At 38.9% G+C, this 14,322-nt stretch overlaps 1 protein-coding gene across 2 annotated transcripts in view; it reads left to right on the forward strand.

Annotated features, from left to right (window-relative positions):
* LOC126484610 (uncharacterized) overlaps positions 1-14,322 on the forward strand; it is a 58,028-nt gene that overhangs the window by 27,749 nt on the left and 15,957 nt on the right. The window contains exons 2-6 of one of the 2 annotated variants that reach the window (XR_007587889.1): positions 4,513-4,792; positions 6,597-6,717; positions 6,842-6,953; positions 13,036-13,257; positions 13,346-13,476. Coding sequence is in view for 1 of the 2 variants with exons in the window: in XM_050108188.1 (XP_049964145.1) it covers positions 4,513-4,792; positions 6,597-6,717; positions 6,842-6,949 (509 nt within the window). In the remaining variant the exon portion in view is untranslated. Of the gene's footprint in view, positions 1-4,512; positions 4,793-6,596; positions 6,718-6,841; positions 6,954-13,035; positions 13,258-13,345; positions 13,477-14,322 lie in introns of those variants that run through there. The other variant, XM_050108188.1, reaches the window with a different exon arrangement.

Consider the following 14,322-nt stretch of genomic DNA (forward strand, 5'->3'; position numbering starts at 1 on the left):
TTCATTTTGGTTCAGTCCTTGTACAATCAGGCAGCTGTGCTGCTTATCCCCCATCAGGTGGTACACTTGTTAGAAACTTGGGTTTTTATTTGATTTGGTTACTCTTTGTTCTTGAAAGTGTTGCAGGTAACACTATGTGTCCGTGTCCCCCCCCCCCCCCCCCCCCACCCCCCCTGATGAAAATACTGACTCATTGGAATACGTTACATATATGTTGTTACAACTGATAGAACAGTTGATGTTTGAGAAGGAGCTTTATTGCAGACATTTTTTCTTCCTTGTAGACTGGCTTCCAGAAGTTGACAGTAAATGGTAATAATGAACATGAAATGCAGCATTGTTTTTCAGCTGCACAGTAGCCAAGAATTCATCAGCTCATTGTTCTTGGTCAGTGTTGTAAAATGACATAATTCATCTATCACTTTGTAATGAATTCTTCAATTCTTCAGTACTATTCAGTCCGTCATCAGGAAGTGTGCTCAGAAATGCCATACCAGGCTCCATTTCAAATTCCCATCCTCAATGGCAGATATGTGGTCACCAATGTTAATGATTGATAAAATGGCAGAAATCCAAGCTTAGTGGTCCAGATTGTGTGACTTCGACTAATCATTGTTTGATATAGAATAAATGAGGTGCTCTTAAATTTTAGAATATATTCTGATTTCCAATCTAAGATGGTGTCTCGCAATGAATGACTCCATCCATGCCAGGCAGCATGCATTCCGAAATTATCAGTCAGCAAAACCCAACATATAATGTTCTCACATGACATACTGAAAGTCATGAAATATGGTATATAGAAGCAGTATTTTTTGACTTCTGAAGGGCATTTGACTTGATACCATTCCAATGCTTATGAACAAATGTATGATCAGTTGGGATATCAAATGAAATTTGTGTCTGAATAATTGAGAATTTATTGGCGGGAAGGTCGCAGCATGTTATCTTCAATGGAGAGTCACTGACATATGTACACATGACTTCAAGAAAGTCCCAGGGAAACATGATGGGAGCCTTGCTGTTCATGTTATGTATTAATGGCCTGGTAGGCAATATTAATAGTGACCTCAGACTTCCCGCAGATGGTGCAGTTATTTATAATGAAGTACTGTTGCAGAAAAGCTGCACAAATATTCTATCAGATGTTGACAAGATTTCAAAGTGGGACAAAGATTGGCAACCTGTCTTAAATGTTAAGAAATGTGGAATTGTGCACTACACAAAATTCAGAAACACTGTGACTACAGTATCAGTGAGTCACAATTGGAATCAGTCAACTCACACAAATAATTGGATGTAACTATTTGCGAGGATTTCAAGTGGAAAGATCACATAGGCTTGATAGGTGGTAGCCCTTAGCACATTTGGTAGGATCCTGAGAAAATGCTATAATTCCACAAAGACAACTGCTAACAAAAATCAGTGTAACCATTTCTACAATATTGGTCAAGTTGGGGTTGATTTGGGGGATGAGACCAAACTACGAGGCCATTGGTCTCATCAGATTAGGGAAGGAAGTCGGCTGTGCCCTTTCAAAGGAACCATCTCGGCATTTGCCTGAAGTAGATTTAGGGAAATCATGGAAAACCTAAATCAGGATGGCTGGATGCGGGATTGAACCATCGTCCTCCCAAATGCAAGTCCAGTGTGCTAACAACTGTGCCACCTCGCTCGGTATTGGTCAAGTGTGTGAGGCACATGTTATATAGGAGTAACAAAGAAGGGAAGCACAAATGGTGATAAGTCAATTTGACTCATGGGGGAGGGTTGTGGAAATGCTGAAAAACTGAACTGGCAGAAACTGAAAGATAGTCGCAAACTTCCTTGCAAAAGCCTACTAACAAAATTCCACGAGCCTCAGTTAAGTGAGAAATTTAGTAATTTCCTGTAACCCCCTACAAATTGTTCCTTTGACCATGGAGACAAGATCAGGCTATTTATGGTACAAACAGAGCCATTTGAAATCATTCTTCCTCTATTCCCTATGTAATCCATAGGAAGTACCCCTGCCATGCACTTCACAGTGGTTTTTCAGAGTATGGCTGTAGATGTAGATTGTTACATACCATATGTCCTAACATCATAATATGCAGAAGATTACTGACACCGTATGTCAGGAAACTTGTAACACCTTTGCTGTTACTCAATAAAACCACCGGAAACTGCATTACATTTCAGGTAAAATGACCCTATAAGCAAGCTAAACACATCTCTTCTGTGTGAATGAAAATTATAAAAGACAGTGTGCTGATAAAATATGTGTTGTTGTTGTTGTTGTTGTATAGTAAACTACTACAAAATAACTGTCTCACAGAGTGATGAAGAACAGCAGGTAGTTCTGTTCACATTGTACCAAGATTATTGGCAGACTCCATGCAGTTATCTTTTTTGTAATTTTGTTATGTAATGAAATTATTGTCAGCTATTGATAATGGAAATTTATTCCAATAACAACTATTTCCTATCCATTTATTTTGAACTAGCTGAAAAAAATAAAAAACTACTGTACTTGGCCTTCATTTTCATTGGGTTTCTGAAGATATTAAAGATAACTTGAAAATGTAGTAAAAATTAACTTTTTTTTAAAAAAAGGTAAATATTTAAGAGTGTTACACTCAGAAATACTCTTGAACGCTCAAAAATACTAAATACTCTTAAATTCACTGAACTGTTCAACAATGCTTGACAATGGTAACAATGATCCCACTCTGTTAATGTTACTTAACATGCCAGAATTCCACTAAGTCATTGTTCACTACCTTAAGCTAATCACTTTGCCTTAAATTTATTTCACTTTTTATGACTTTCACTTTTCCTTGATCCTATTTAACTGATTTGCAAAAGTAAGTTTATGCACGTGCCTCACCTTCGCCTATATATGCCCTGTTGAGCTGGATTGTATCCCCAGCAAAACAGAACAGTGAAAGATTCTGCAAAATTTCTTGAATCTTCTGGAACATTGTACAACATTCCAGAAGGAACATTCTGGCCAGACTTGGCTAATTCAGCACTTGATTCCCAACTGTTTCATCAACTTTCCGTAACAAGTCCATTGGTGTGATGCTCGAAATCTCCTTCAAGGATGGGGTGATGGAGGGCAATCATACCACAAAACCATCAATGGGGCTTAGCTGCCACTCTTGTGCCCTCTACTCCCATTGCATTTACTTACTATTGAAATACATTAATCACTAATGGAGTGCATTAGTGAATGAATGCTTATAAACTTCTACATTATTAACAAGACCACTTGTATGTAATATTGAGGTAATCATATTACCACTAGTTCATAGTGTATCTGAAAACTTTGTGTTGGAATGCTGTGCTGTATTTAACTTTTTGCATGATTTCCATTAGTCAGTTGCTAAATTCATGTTTTGTATACTGTCACAGTATATGTCCTGTTGAAGGCTACATTCCAATTTATGAACATTGCAATGCTTAGAATGAGTGGTCTGAATCACTCCAAAATAGAAGTTTGTGGAGAACAATGGAACTAAAATACGTCGTTAAGAATGGAGAGAATGGCTTGCACATGGGCCCAGCAACACCTTCTTTTGAGAGAACAGACAGGTTGGTGCTATGCCAAATTCAGTTGGTGCAGAGCAGTCAGCTGAAGTGGAAACATGCAAGCGTGTGCCGATCTGCCTTGTTGACATCAAAGGGCACAATATCTGCATGTGAGTTAGTATGAACAGAGCAGAATGATTTGTTTCTGAGAAACAGTTTTATCATACTGTGATGTTGCCACATGTACTGGGCACACTAAGGCAGTAATATGTATGTAGAACCAGTAGATAGAAGAGGGTCATACACTGCGACCAGAGCATGGGATAATAACTGCCAACTAGGCCACATGACTGTAAATGACAGAACAGTGCTTCACATATAGTGTTGGCTCACTGTCAGAGCACTACCAATAGTATGGACATGTCCGCACAGATGATTCGGCATTGCCTGCTGAGGGCTGGACTGGTGGCATGCTTGCCATTGCATTGACTTCCGTTGACCAGAAGCCTCCAGCACCTCAGACTGCGGTGTGTGTGTGTGTGTGTGTGTGTGTGTGTGTGTGTGTTTGGGGGGGGGGGGGGGTTGCGAACGCATGGCACGCACCATCACTGGCATTTGGGAATGACAAACTGTAATGTTTTCATAAAAGTCCTACCTCAGCTTGTCCCTCACTGATGACAATGTATGTGTTAGATGCAACAGTGGTGAACACAGTTGGACAGACTGCATTGTTGAGCGATGCAGCGGACAAATGCCAAGTGTTTTGGTTTGTTCTAACCACTGGTGTTTTGTCATGTCTCTAAACTGTGCAGTAAATTTCATTGTAATGATATGCCTTGTCCTTAGTTTGCAGTTTCCACAAACAGTAGTGGTCTGTTTGGAAATTTTGCAGATGTTACCAATTTTTTGTGTAGCAGCTGTCCTCATCTTTGCATGTAATTTCAGTGGATTTTCTTAACATAGTATTTGTATTCATAACCAGCTTCACATTATTCACAGGGAAACGGCGAATTCGGCATAATTCACGTTTTTGCTTGTTACTGTCTGCTGTTCAGATAGAGGGACCAAACATTGTTCAAACTGAACTTTTGAAGGAAATGAATTTGTTGAAAATTTGGAAACCAAAGTTGGAACTTCATTTGCAAAGAAGAGAGCAACTCTGCAATGTTTTAATGGCCATGAAAAATCTTGCTGGAACTTTAAAACTAAGCAGAGTAAAATGTGAATTTAGTGTGCCACATATTTACATAGCAGGAATAACAGCTGAAGCATCGGATGGGTAATTATAACTGTCATTTGAAAATGTTTTTGATTTATAAGTGCTGACTGATATCTGTGTGTATCCTGTAGTCTCTATTTACTTTCCTATAAAGCAATGATGAATGCTAGAAACTGCTGTGATGCATTCAAACATAATAATTTCAGAAATAACTGTGTTTCCCAATTTTTTCCCCTGCAGCATTATATTTATATGGTCTTTTTCTTCCACACTTTGATAAGGAACACAGACTGTCTCAACCATTCAGTGTCAGATCCAAAGTGTTCCTTTAGGAAGAATGGTTACCTAGTGTTGTAAAATAAATTTAAGAAATAGATGTATAGAAGTTTATCAGGATCCTCAATGACGAGATTGATCTCTTATTAAGGGCATACCCAGTGGGGTCAGGAGAGCAGCTGAAACAAAGTGACAGCTGTTGCTGGTGTTTACATATACTGTTCTTACAGCACCAGTCTCCATACTCTTTTTAAAACTCAGTAGCAGAATCTCTTCTGAATCTCAACAGAAAACACTATACCTGCTGTAGAAGTAATAGATGTAAAATTAGGAATTTTATTCCTGTAGTTGAATTGGTGTAAGAAAATCTTTGACAGTTGCAGTGAGCTGGACGCAACAACTTTGCATGACTACCTCAACCAGTCACGCAATGCAGTTTTGTAAACATTTGTATGGCAAAGCTACAGAATTGTCACAGCTCTATATACTGCTGCTGTTTCTACCTGCAGCCATTTGCGTTTAGCAGTTGAGAGCCGGCAACAGTGCAGCTAGCTGTCAGGGATCTACTTAGGTAGACTCAACTCTAGACTATTGCTCAAATTCCCAATCGCTAAGTATTTGTTCTTTCCATGTACTGGGTGGCTGTAATTAATGTGCAGCTGCTCACAGAGTTCCATTGTGGGGTGTAATTATCATGAGCCAGTGGAACTTGGTAGATATGCAAATGCAGAACCAATTTACTTTGGAAAAAATTATTTCCTATTTTGGCCACAAAATGCAAATGTGGCACTGTACAGTAGTGCCCATATTGAACAAATTATGTAAGCAGTGGTAAATAATAAAATCAACATTGTGCCTTTCTCACTTGTTTGACCTCTTCTGCCCGTGTCCCGTTACTAATCCATTATGTATGGAAACATCTTTCTTGCATTCACAGTGCCAGATTTGCACCTGTTGGTCAAAATTGGAACTAATTTTTTCCAGTGTAAATTGGTTCCCCATTCACACATCAGAATTTCAGTGCTGTACAATAATTACCAGCCCACACTGGATCTCTGTGAGTAGCTGTACTTTAATTATAATCACACTTTACTTTTTGTATCTTGCTAACCCTTGTAGAAGACTTGAGTTGTATCACATATCTATTTTTGAAAATATACAGTTGATTAGATGACTGGACCACTTGTTCATCTGCTGACTTGAACTACACACTGCAGTTGCAGTGTTGGGTTTATCCTGAAGTGACTATTTTATATGTAAGTCACGTGCCTTAGGACATATTTAAGTGTCATCATCATCAACAGAGCTTCTAGAAGCAAGGCCACACATTTATATCCCTCTCTCCTTGTAACAGAACAGCTATATACTAAAGAAATTGAAATGCAGTTAGATTAGCTAGTTCTCATTTGCATAACAAGTGGCACAATGCAAAACACATAAAAGCAAGATAGTGTCAACCCTTTGATTTCTGATTATTTGTAATTTTTTATTTATAGCTGGTTTATTATCTTCATGAACATTAGGTTACACATATGCCTTTGAAATTTATATACCTGATGCCAGTAACATACAACGTCCTTCTTTTCAGCACACAGATAAATGTAGAAGTACTGGATTCAACTGTTTGTTTACACAAATCTGAGTTACCAGATGGCCTCATGAAATTTAAGTTACAACTATCAGAGGCCCTTGGATATACAAACATAGTGGTAAGGACCTTCCACTCCAACATTTGTCATGCAAATTGCAAAGACTGGAATAATTAGCTTAAAATTTTCATGTGAATGAGTTATTGTTGTTACAAAGTAATAACAAATGCTTCTCCTATTTTAGATGCTAGAACAAAACCTTGACAAGATTGAAGGTACTGAGAACTTTTACAGTCATGTGGAGGATCAGCTCAGGAAAGTGATTGAATGTAACAAATGGGAAAATCTGTGAATCAGTACGTATAAAGTAGATGAGTTTCGGCCAGTATGAGTATATGTAGTGATATGTGACAGTAAATTAACGTTAATGTATCATGTTACGGAAATGTTACGCTCTTTACTTCATAAGTAATTTTGATTTTATTTTTCAAAAGTTCTGTACCAACAGTTTAATTCACAAGAAGATTATTGCTCACAAGAAAATACTACAGAATATTTTATTCAGTGAAAGAGCATGTATCACAGAGTATGGGTTCTCATTCCTATTCTTTTCTTTGAGATATATATTTTCCAAAATCCTGAAATCCTCTGATACCCACACTTTTCCAGCATGTAGTGCTTCTTTTGACAATTGAGCTGTGGACATAAACGTTATCTGGGTATGCTACCATGTCATAATGTATAAAACACCTGCTGCTGGAGAAAAATCAGCGTTTCGGTCACAGTTGCAGTGGCCTTCTTCTGGGTCTACTCTACTTAGAGTGGCAAAGTGACTGGATTCAGTCAAGTCATGAAATACAATAGGTGGAATGAGGTGATTTGTGGCAAATGTGCATTTTTACTTGGACAGCATAACCCTGCAGTGGTTTGAGAACAATGAAGAGAAGATACTCCAGACCAAACCGAAGGAAAAATTCAGTGGCAACCATCAGGAACTCCAGTTAGTGGAAGAACAGTTGAAGAACAGGGCCCAGTGTCATGGGGAAATGACACAGAAGAATATACAGAATGTTTTGGCCCTATACCTCATTGTGAATCCGAACCTCACAAAAGCCAACAAAACCTTGCATTTAATGAAAGGAGTTACAGAAAGCATGCACTAAGCCCTTTTAGTAAAGGATGTCACAGTGACAGAGGAAATCATAAAGTGGTGTCAGGGAATAGCAGAAATGCAACAGAAAAGAATTAGCTGCTGAATGTGGTCCATATGGCAGTTGTAAAGACCACCATGAGCTCGCTCTCAGATACACCAGATAGTAAGAGAAGAAATATAGCGGTATACAGCAGCCAGAAATGTCAGGCCGGTTGCACAAGAGGTAGCAGTCATGAATGTCAGCATCATATGCCAGGAGATGATAGAGAATGTTGAAAAAGAGGTATATTGATCATTATATATATTTGAATTCATTGTTTTAACAGTGACAATGTTATTCTTGAATGAGACTTTTTGCAGGCATGATAAGCAGCGATAGACTGTGGAAGGTATGAGCCTCCAGATTGACAAAGCTATTCCAACAACCATACAAAAATAAGATTGCTCTGGGTGGTTTTTTGCCATTGAAAATGTTATTCTGCCATCTTCGTCAAAATGAGTTCCAGTCATCAGTCAGGATGCCCTGTTAAACTTTGAAGCTTCTGTTAGGCTTACAAACAAAATCTACATGCCAGCTATGATCATAAACACTGTATGTGGTCAAGGAGAACTTCGGATCCCTAACTGTCGTGAGCAGCCACAACCCGTCCCTAAAGGTATGTGTGTAGGAACATCTGAACAGAAAACGCAGCAATAGTGTCATTGACAAAGAATTTTGAACTGCTACCACTGCAGACAAAACAGGGGAGGAAGTTGCTATTGGCCTATTGAACGACCAACAAGATCTGGCCTGACCAAATGACCAAGGTACAATGCTGGCAAGTGACAGCCATTCTCTGTCAATTTTTGGCTGCTTTGAAAACCTGAGTGGAGGAGAGACAGACCAAGTGGTCCATGGTAAAACACTTTATCAACATTGGGGATCATCTACCAATTAGCCAGTGTTGCTGGCTGAATGGCAGATTATCCAAGAGGAAGTGGAGAAGATGCTGCATGATGACATCATTGAACCTTCAGAGTGTCTGTGGACCTGTCCTGTGGTCATTCTGGAGAAGGAGGCTGGCACACGATGCTTCTGCATCGCTGAACAAAATCATGAATGAAGAAAGGCATCTATCCATTCTACGCATTGATGCCGACATCCTGGACTGCAAAGTAGCAAAGTATTTCTAAACTATAAACACAAATACAGGCTATTGGCAAATCAAGGTTGATGAGGCTGACTGGGAAAAGACTGCTTTCATAACTCCTGACAGCCTCTATGGGTTTGGTGTTATACCATTTGGTCTGTGTACTGCTCCAGCCACCTTAAAACATTTGATGCATAACCTTTGACACCTTAAATGAATGACATGTCTTTGCTATCTGGATGACATCATTGTTTTGAAGACATTTAAAGAACATCTAAGCTGACTGACAACTGTAATGAAGAATGTTCAGGTTGTGGGCCTCCGCATGAATCTGAAAAATTGCCCGTTTGCCGCCAAAGCAATGAAAATCTTGGGGCATATAGTGGAAGGCAATGGAGTCCATCCCTATCTGAAGAAAATAGGAGCTGCCACAGATTTTCTGTGCTTGTACTACCAGTGATTCCTAAAGGACCCACCGCTTACAAATCCTGAAAAATATTTTGTGTAATTATCATCCGGGGCAACAACATAAACAACCCCCTTATAGAAGTGGTGTCAGAAGTGGGATAATTATGGAAAATCTGTAGTCCTGAAGAGATGCAGCATAACATAAACTTCTTCCGACTACGCGGGGACATCCAACACTGGAATTCAGGTTGGTCTACTCCAGTTTGGCTGGAATACAAAAGGCAGTGATGGATTTTTATTTACATTTGAGTGACTCATTGACGAAATATCACAATTCAGTCAGAGTAACGTTGTCGATCTACAGACTGTTATTAATAAACTGCAAGAAGAGATTCGGCAGTTAAAAGCAGAAAGAAGCGAGCGTAACATTCTGAAAGACTTGTCAAATGACAGTTCATGCAGTACAGTACAACTACAATAAAGAATTTTTCATTACTGCTATCAGTACCAGTGTTTATCGGTAAACTCGAAGATGATGTGGAGGTTTTTTTTGTAAACTTGAAGGTGCTGCCCTGTTAGGATCATGGACAGATTCTGATAAGCTAGTGGTTTCCAAATTAAGAATTCAGGGAGCAGCATAAGATTTCATTAGCGCGGAGACTACTTGTGTGAAAACAGAAGATTACAATTAGTTTATAACGGTTGTTGTTCAGAGATTTAAATGTAAAAATGCGATCAGATTTTACAGAGAGCAGCTGTACAGTTTGCGAATGCGACGAGACGAATCTATTGAGCAGTTTGCCGACAGAATCCGAAACATCAGCGCTCAAATGTACGAGTTAGTAGAAGATGAAAATGAAAATCGCATTCAGTTGTTCGAAGCCGACCAGAGCGCCTTGAACACATTCATTCATGGGTTGCACGGAGAGGAAGTAAGCAAAGCTGTTAGATTGGCATGATGTGAAACATTTCAGGAAGCAGTAGAATCACCTGTTGGTTTCATTGAAGCACTAAGACGACCGAATGAGATGCAGAAACAAGAATGCAGAGTTCTTAACACAACAGTACAATGATACAGATGCAATAAGCTGGGTCACAAGTATAAGGGTTGTAAAGAGAATTGAATTTGCTATCATTGCTGGATGCAGGGTCATGTTTTGAGAGATTGTCACAACAAGAAGAAAGGTAATGGAACAACAGACAGTCTGCCAGATCTTTAAATGAGTACGGGGACGTACGGGCCACCACTCCGTCCACCTCCTGCTGGAGACAGTGATTCCTGTTAGTTCCAGCGAAAATCATACCAGACTGAAAATGACTTCGTGATAGGTGCTGTATATCGTGGGAGAAACATCAAACTACTTATTGACACAGGAGCACAGACCCGATTAATGTGGCGTGTCACAGATAAATGGGATAAATTGAAACAGCCACTATTAAAAGTGCATTGATTAAACAGAAAGCTACGTAACTATGGAGAAGTTGATGTAGAATTAATTCTTGGCCAAATAAAGATAAAGATAAAGATAAATACACAGCAAGGGTGTAAGTTGTTTCAAATAACGAAACTCGCTATGTCGGTATACATGGATTTGATTTCTTGTCCGCTAACAAGGCAGAGATATTTGTCGCAGAAAGAAAGATCAGTCTAGGCCATAGCAACTACAACCTAGGAAATCGTTCTTCAGATCGTACTCAAAGGAGCAGCAATACTGACTTCATGGGAATGGACTGCCCAAATGATGCATCAGTTCAAACCATCCAAGTCGATGTTCAGAAAGAGAAACTCCAGGGTAAAAATGCTGGTGTTTGGAAAAGGGTGATGTATCAATCGCTGAAAATGAAAATGAGCAATGGTTGTGCCAAATCTGTAGCTTTTGGTTATTCTGGGCTCATTGCCAACATTCTGAGTGCCCTCCCCCTCCCAATAGATGTGCCAAATTTGTAGTTTTTGGGTTTTTGGTTACTCTGTGCTGATTGGCTACATTACCAGTGTCTCCATCCCCCCCCCCCCCCTCTCCCCCGTGCCTCTCCTAACAGAGTGACAATGGGCCCCTCCCAGGAACATAAGGCCATGGACCAAATACATGTAAAGGGTAGACAAAAGGAGTTGACTTGGCAATAGGGTGTTAACTCTGGTGATTCAGGGATAGTACAATAATTATGATTTTGTAAAACATTTAAATTATAATTTGTATATTGTAGTTTTAATTTTAAAAGTTAATAAATTTATATTTATTTTATACTTTACATATAGCTGATTGCTGTTTCTGTCTAAAACGGAAGGCGTTGGGCAATGCCAGGTAATCAGCTAGATTGAAACTTCCTGGGAGATTAAAACTGTGTGCCGGACCGAGACTCGAACTCGGGACCTTTGCCTTTCGCAGGCAAGTGCTCCACTGACTGAGCTACCCAAGCATGACTCACGCCCCGTCCCCACAGCTTTACTTCTGCCAGTACCTCGTCTCCTACTTTCCAAACTTAACAGAAGCTCTCCTTTCTTTCAGGAGTGCTAGTTCTGCAAGGTTCGCAGGAGAGCTTCTGTTAAGTTATCTTTCCATCGCTTTATTATTCAACATCAAGAGAAAACCAGTGTGGAACTAAGTCAAATAGCGAATAAGGATGAAACTCTTTTGACATTTGATGTGCTACATAACAGAACTGTTGCCATAAAGGGTGCTAAAACTGTAGTTATAACAGCATGTGGACATAAAAAAGTGCACTCCACTGTTGTCCTTTCATGTTGTGCTGATGGTACTAAACTTAATCCAATGATCATTTTCAAGTACAAAACAATGCCAGAACCTTCCAAAATACTGCCAGGTGGTGGTGTTCACACACAACAAGGGTTGGATGGGTGAGACTGGTATGAAATTATGGGTTAAGAGGGTGTGGTAGAGAAGGAAAGGTGCTTTATTAAAGAATATCTCTCTTCTTGTGCTAGATTAGTTTAGTAGTTATTTGAAAAATTTTGTGAAAGAGAAACTGCGACATGGAAATAGGGATGACTTACTTCACAACTGCAACCTCTTGATGTCTCAAAAGTAAACAATTTAAAGTGTATACAGGAGAGGAAAGGAGCAAATGGATGATGGATGAAACCCAACTTGAATTCATGCCAAAGGGAGTTTTAAAATGAGCTACAATCAAACAAGTGTGTCAGTGGATAACACGTTTGTGGTCTAGGGTGAGAGAAGACGTTATTGTTACATCTTTCAAGAAGTGCAGCATAAGTAATGCTATCGATGGCAGTGAAGGACATCCTATGTATGAAGAGGACAATGATGATTATGTTGAGGGAGGAGAAGAAGAAGAAGAAGAAGAAGAAGAAGAAGAAGGAGGAGGAGGTTCAGATGAAAATTTTCAGGGATTTTTAAAGCCCAGTTTGATTTTCAGTGATTTTTAACTGTCAGTTCGGTTTGTAAACCAAGAATTTTTTTTAGCCTGATTTGCAGTCTAATAATAAAAATGGTAAAAACATTATTTTTTAAAAAAATCGTAAAAATTAAGGTGTGTCTTATAGTCCATAAAATGTGGTATACATGATAAGGGAATCTTTGCGACTACATTTCATATACCTCTTAGCAGATTGCAGCTTACAGTGTTCATTGGCCATTTCAGTGTTATTTTATTATTTCTAGTATGTATTTGAGTGCTTCCATAATTTAATGGGCATTTCTGATGCTTCCAGTACAATTAAAACATTGGAATGTGTATTAAAAATGATAACTGAAATATTACTAACAGGTCTTCTGATTCAAAAATTGATCAACTTCTGGCTGAGGTCTTTGATGCTGATAATTGTGGTATAGAAATTGGTGATGCTGCTGAAGTTCACATTCAGGGATTAACAGCATCTGAAGGAGAACTTCAAGATGTTTCAGACAATGAATGTTCAATAGTGCCAACATGAGCTATTGAAATTCCATCTCTTAGAGATCCAACATGCCATTGTCACCAGAGAACAGAGTATGTAATTTTTTAGTATCTCTAATAGGCATTAGTGTTCATTATTACATAGCAGTAATATTAATTGATTCTGTTCTTTCTGTTCTAGATTTTCGTCCAGTATCTTGTCTTCCATGATATCAACATCAACAGGTTCTGATGCAAACTCTATCATTACAGGAGTTAAGAAACAATTTGAATATTTCAGTCAGCATTTAAATAAAGATTTTTTTAAAGTAATATGGCTGAAAAACAAATGTGGAACAATTTATCACGAGAAAAATCTCTCAACACCACCCCAGATGAAATCAAGAAGTACTGGGCTGCAAGCACAGTGATATCACTAATTGGTTCTTTTAAGTGTAGGATATGTTGGGAACTAATATATTAGATATCCAATGGCAGAGATCAGTTCTAGAGTATGCCTCAAGGTGGTTGTTGCCAGTATGTCAGTGACAATGAAAAGACAGATGACAGACACTGGAAACTGGAAAGTGAGACCATTGTTGTCAATGACTAGGAAAGCATTTATGCAGCATGCTCACCCAGAAATGGTTTCTATTGATGAACAAATGGTGCCATTCCATGGGTAAGTCAGAGAGAAGCAACTGATTAGAGGAAAAACATGAAGGAAGAGCGTGGAGTTGGGGGGGCGGGTGGCGACAATGCTATTCCAATCATAAAATGGCATGATAATTGTGCCATTTATTTGGCCTCTACCTGCTGTGGAGTAAATCCTGTTGAAACTTGTCGAAGGTGGAGCAAACAGCGAGGTCAGTACAGAGAGATTTCTAGTTCACATGCTGTAAATATGAATAATTCTTATATGAGAGTTGAGGATCTTCCAAAGAGAGTCATTAGCAAATACGCCATGAAAGGTAGAATGAAGAAGTGGTCCATAACGGTACAACAGTAGTTTTTTGTTTTTCAATCGCTGCATCGTATATCGAATACAAGAATGCTGCACTTTAAGAGAAGTGGGAAAGGAAACAATGCAAACAATCCGGATATTAATGAAGAAGAAGGTGAAGAAAGGGAAGGGGAGAATGAAGACAAGTTTATTCAGTACCATCACTGGCCAAGAGA

Source organism: Schistocerca serialis, chromosome 6 (genome assembly GCF_023864345.2).
Source record: "Schistocerca serialis cubense isolate TAMUIC-IGC-003099 chromosome 6, iqSchSeri2.2, whole genome shotgun sequence".
Classification (NCBI taxonomy): Eukaryota; Metazoa; Arthropoda; class Insecta; order Orthoptera; family Acrididae; genus Schistocerca; species Schistocerca serialis.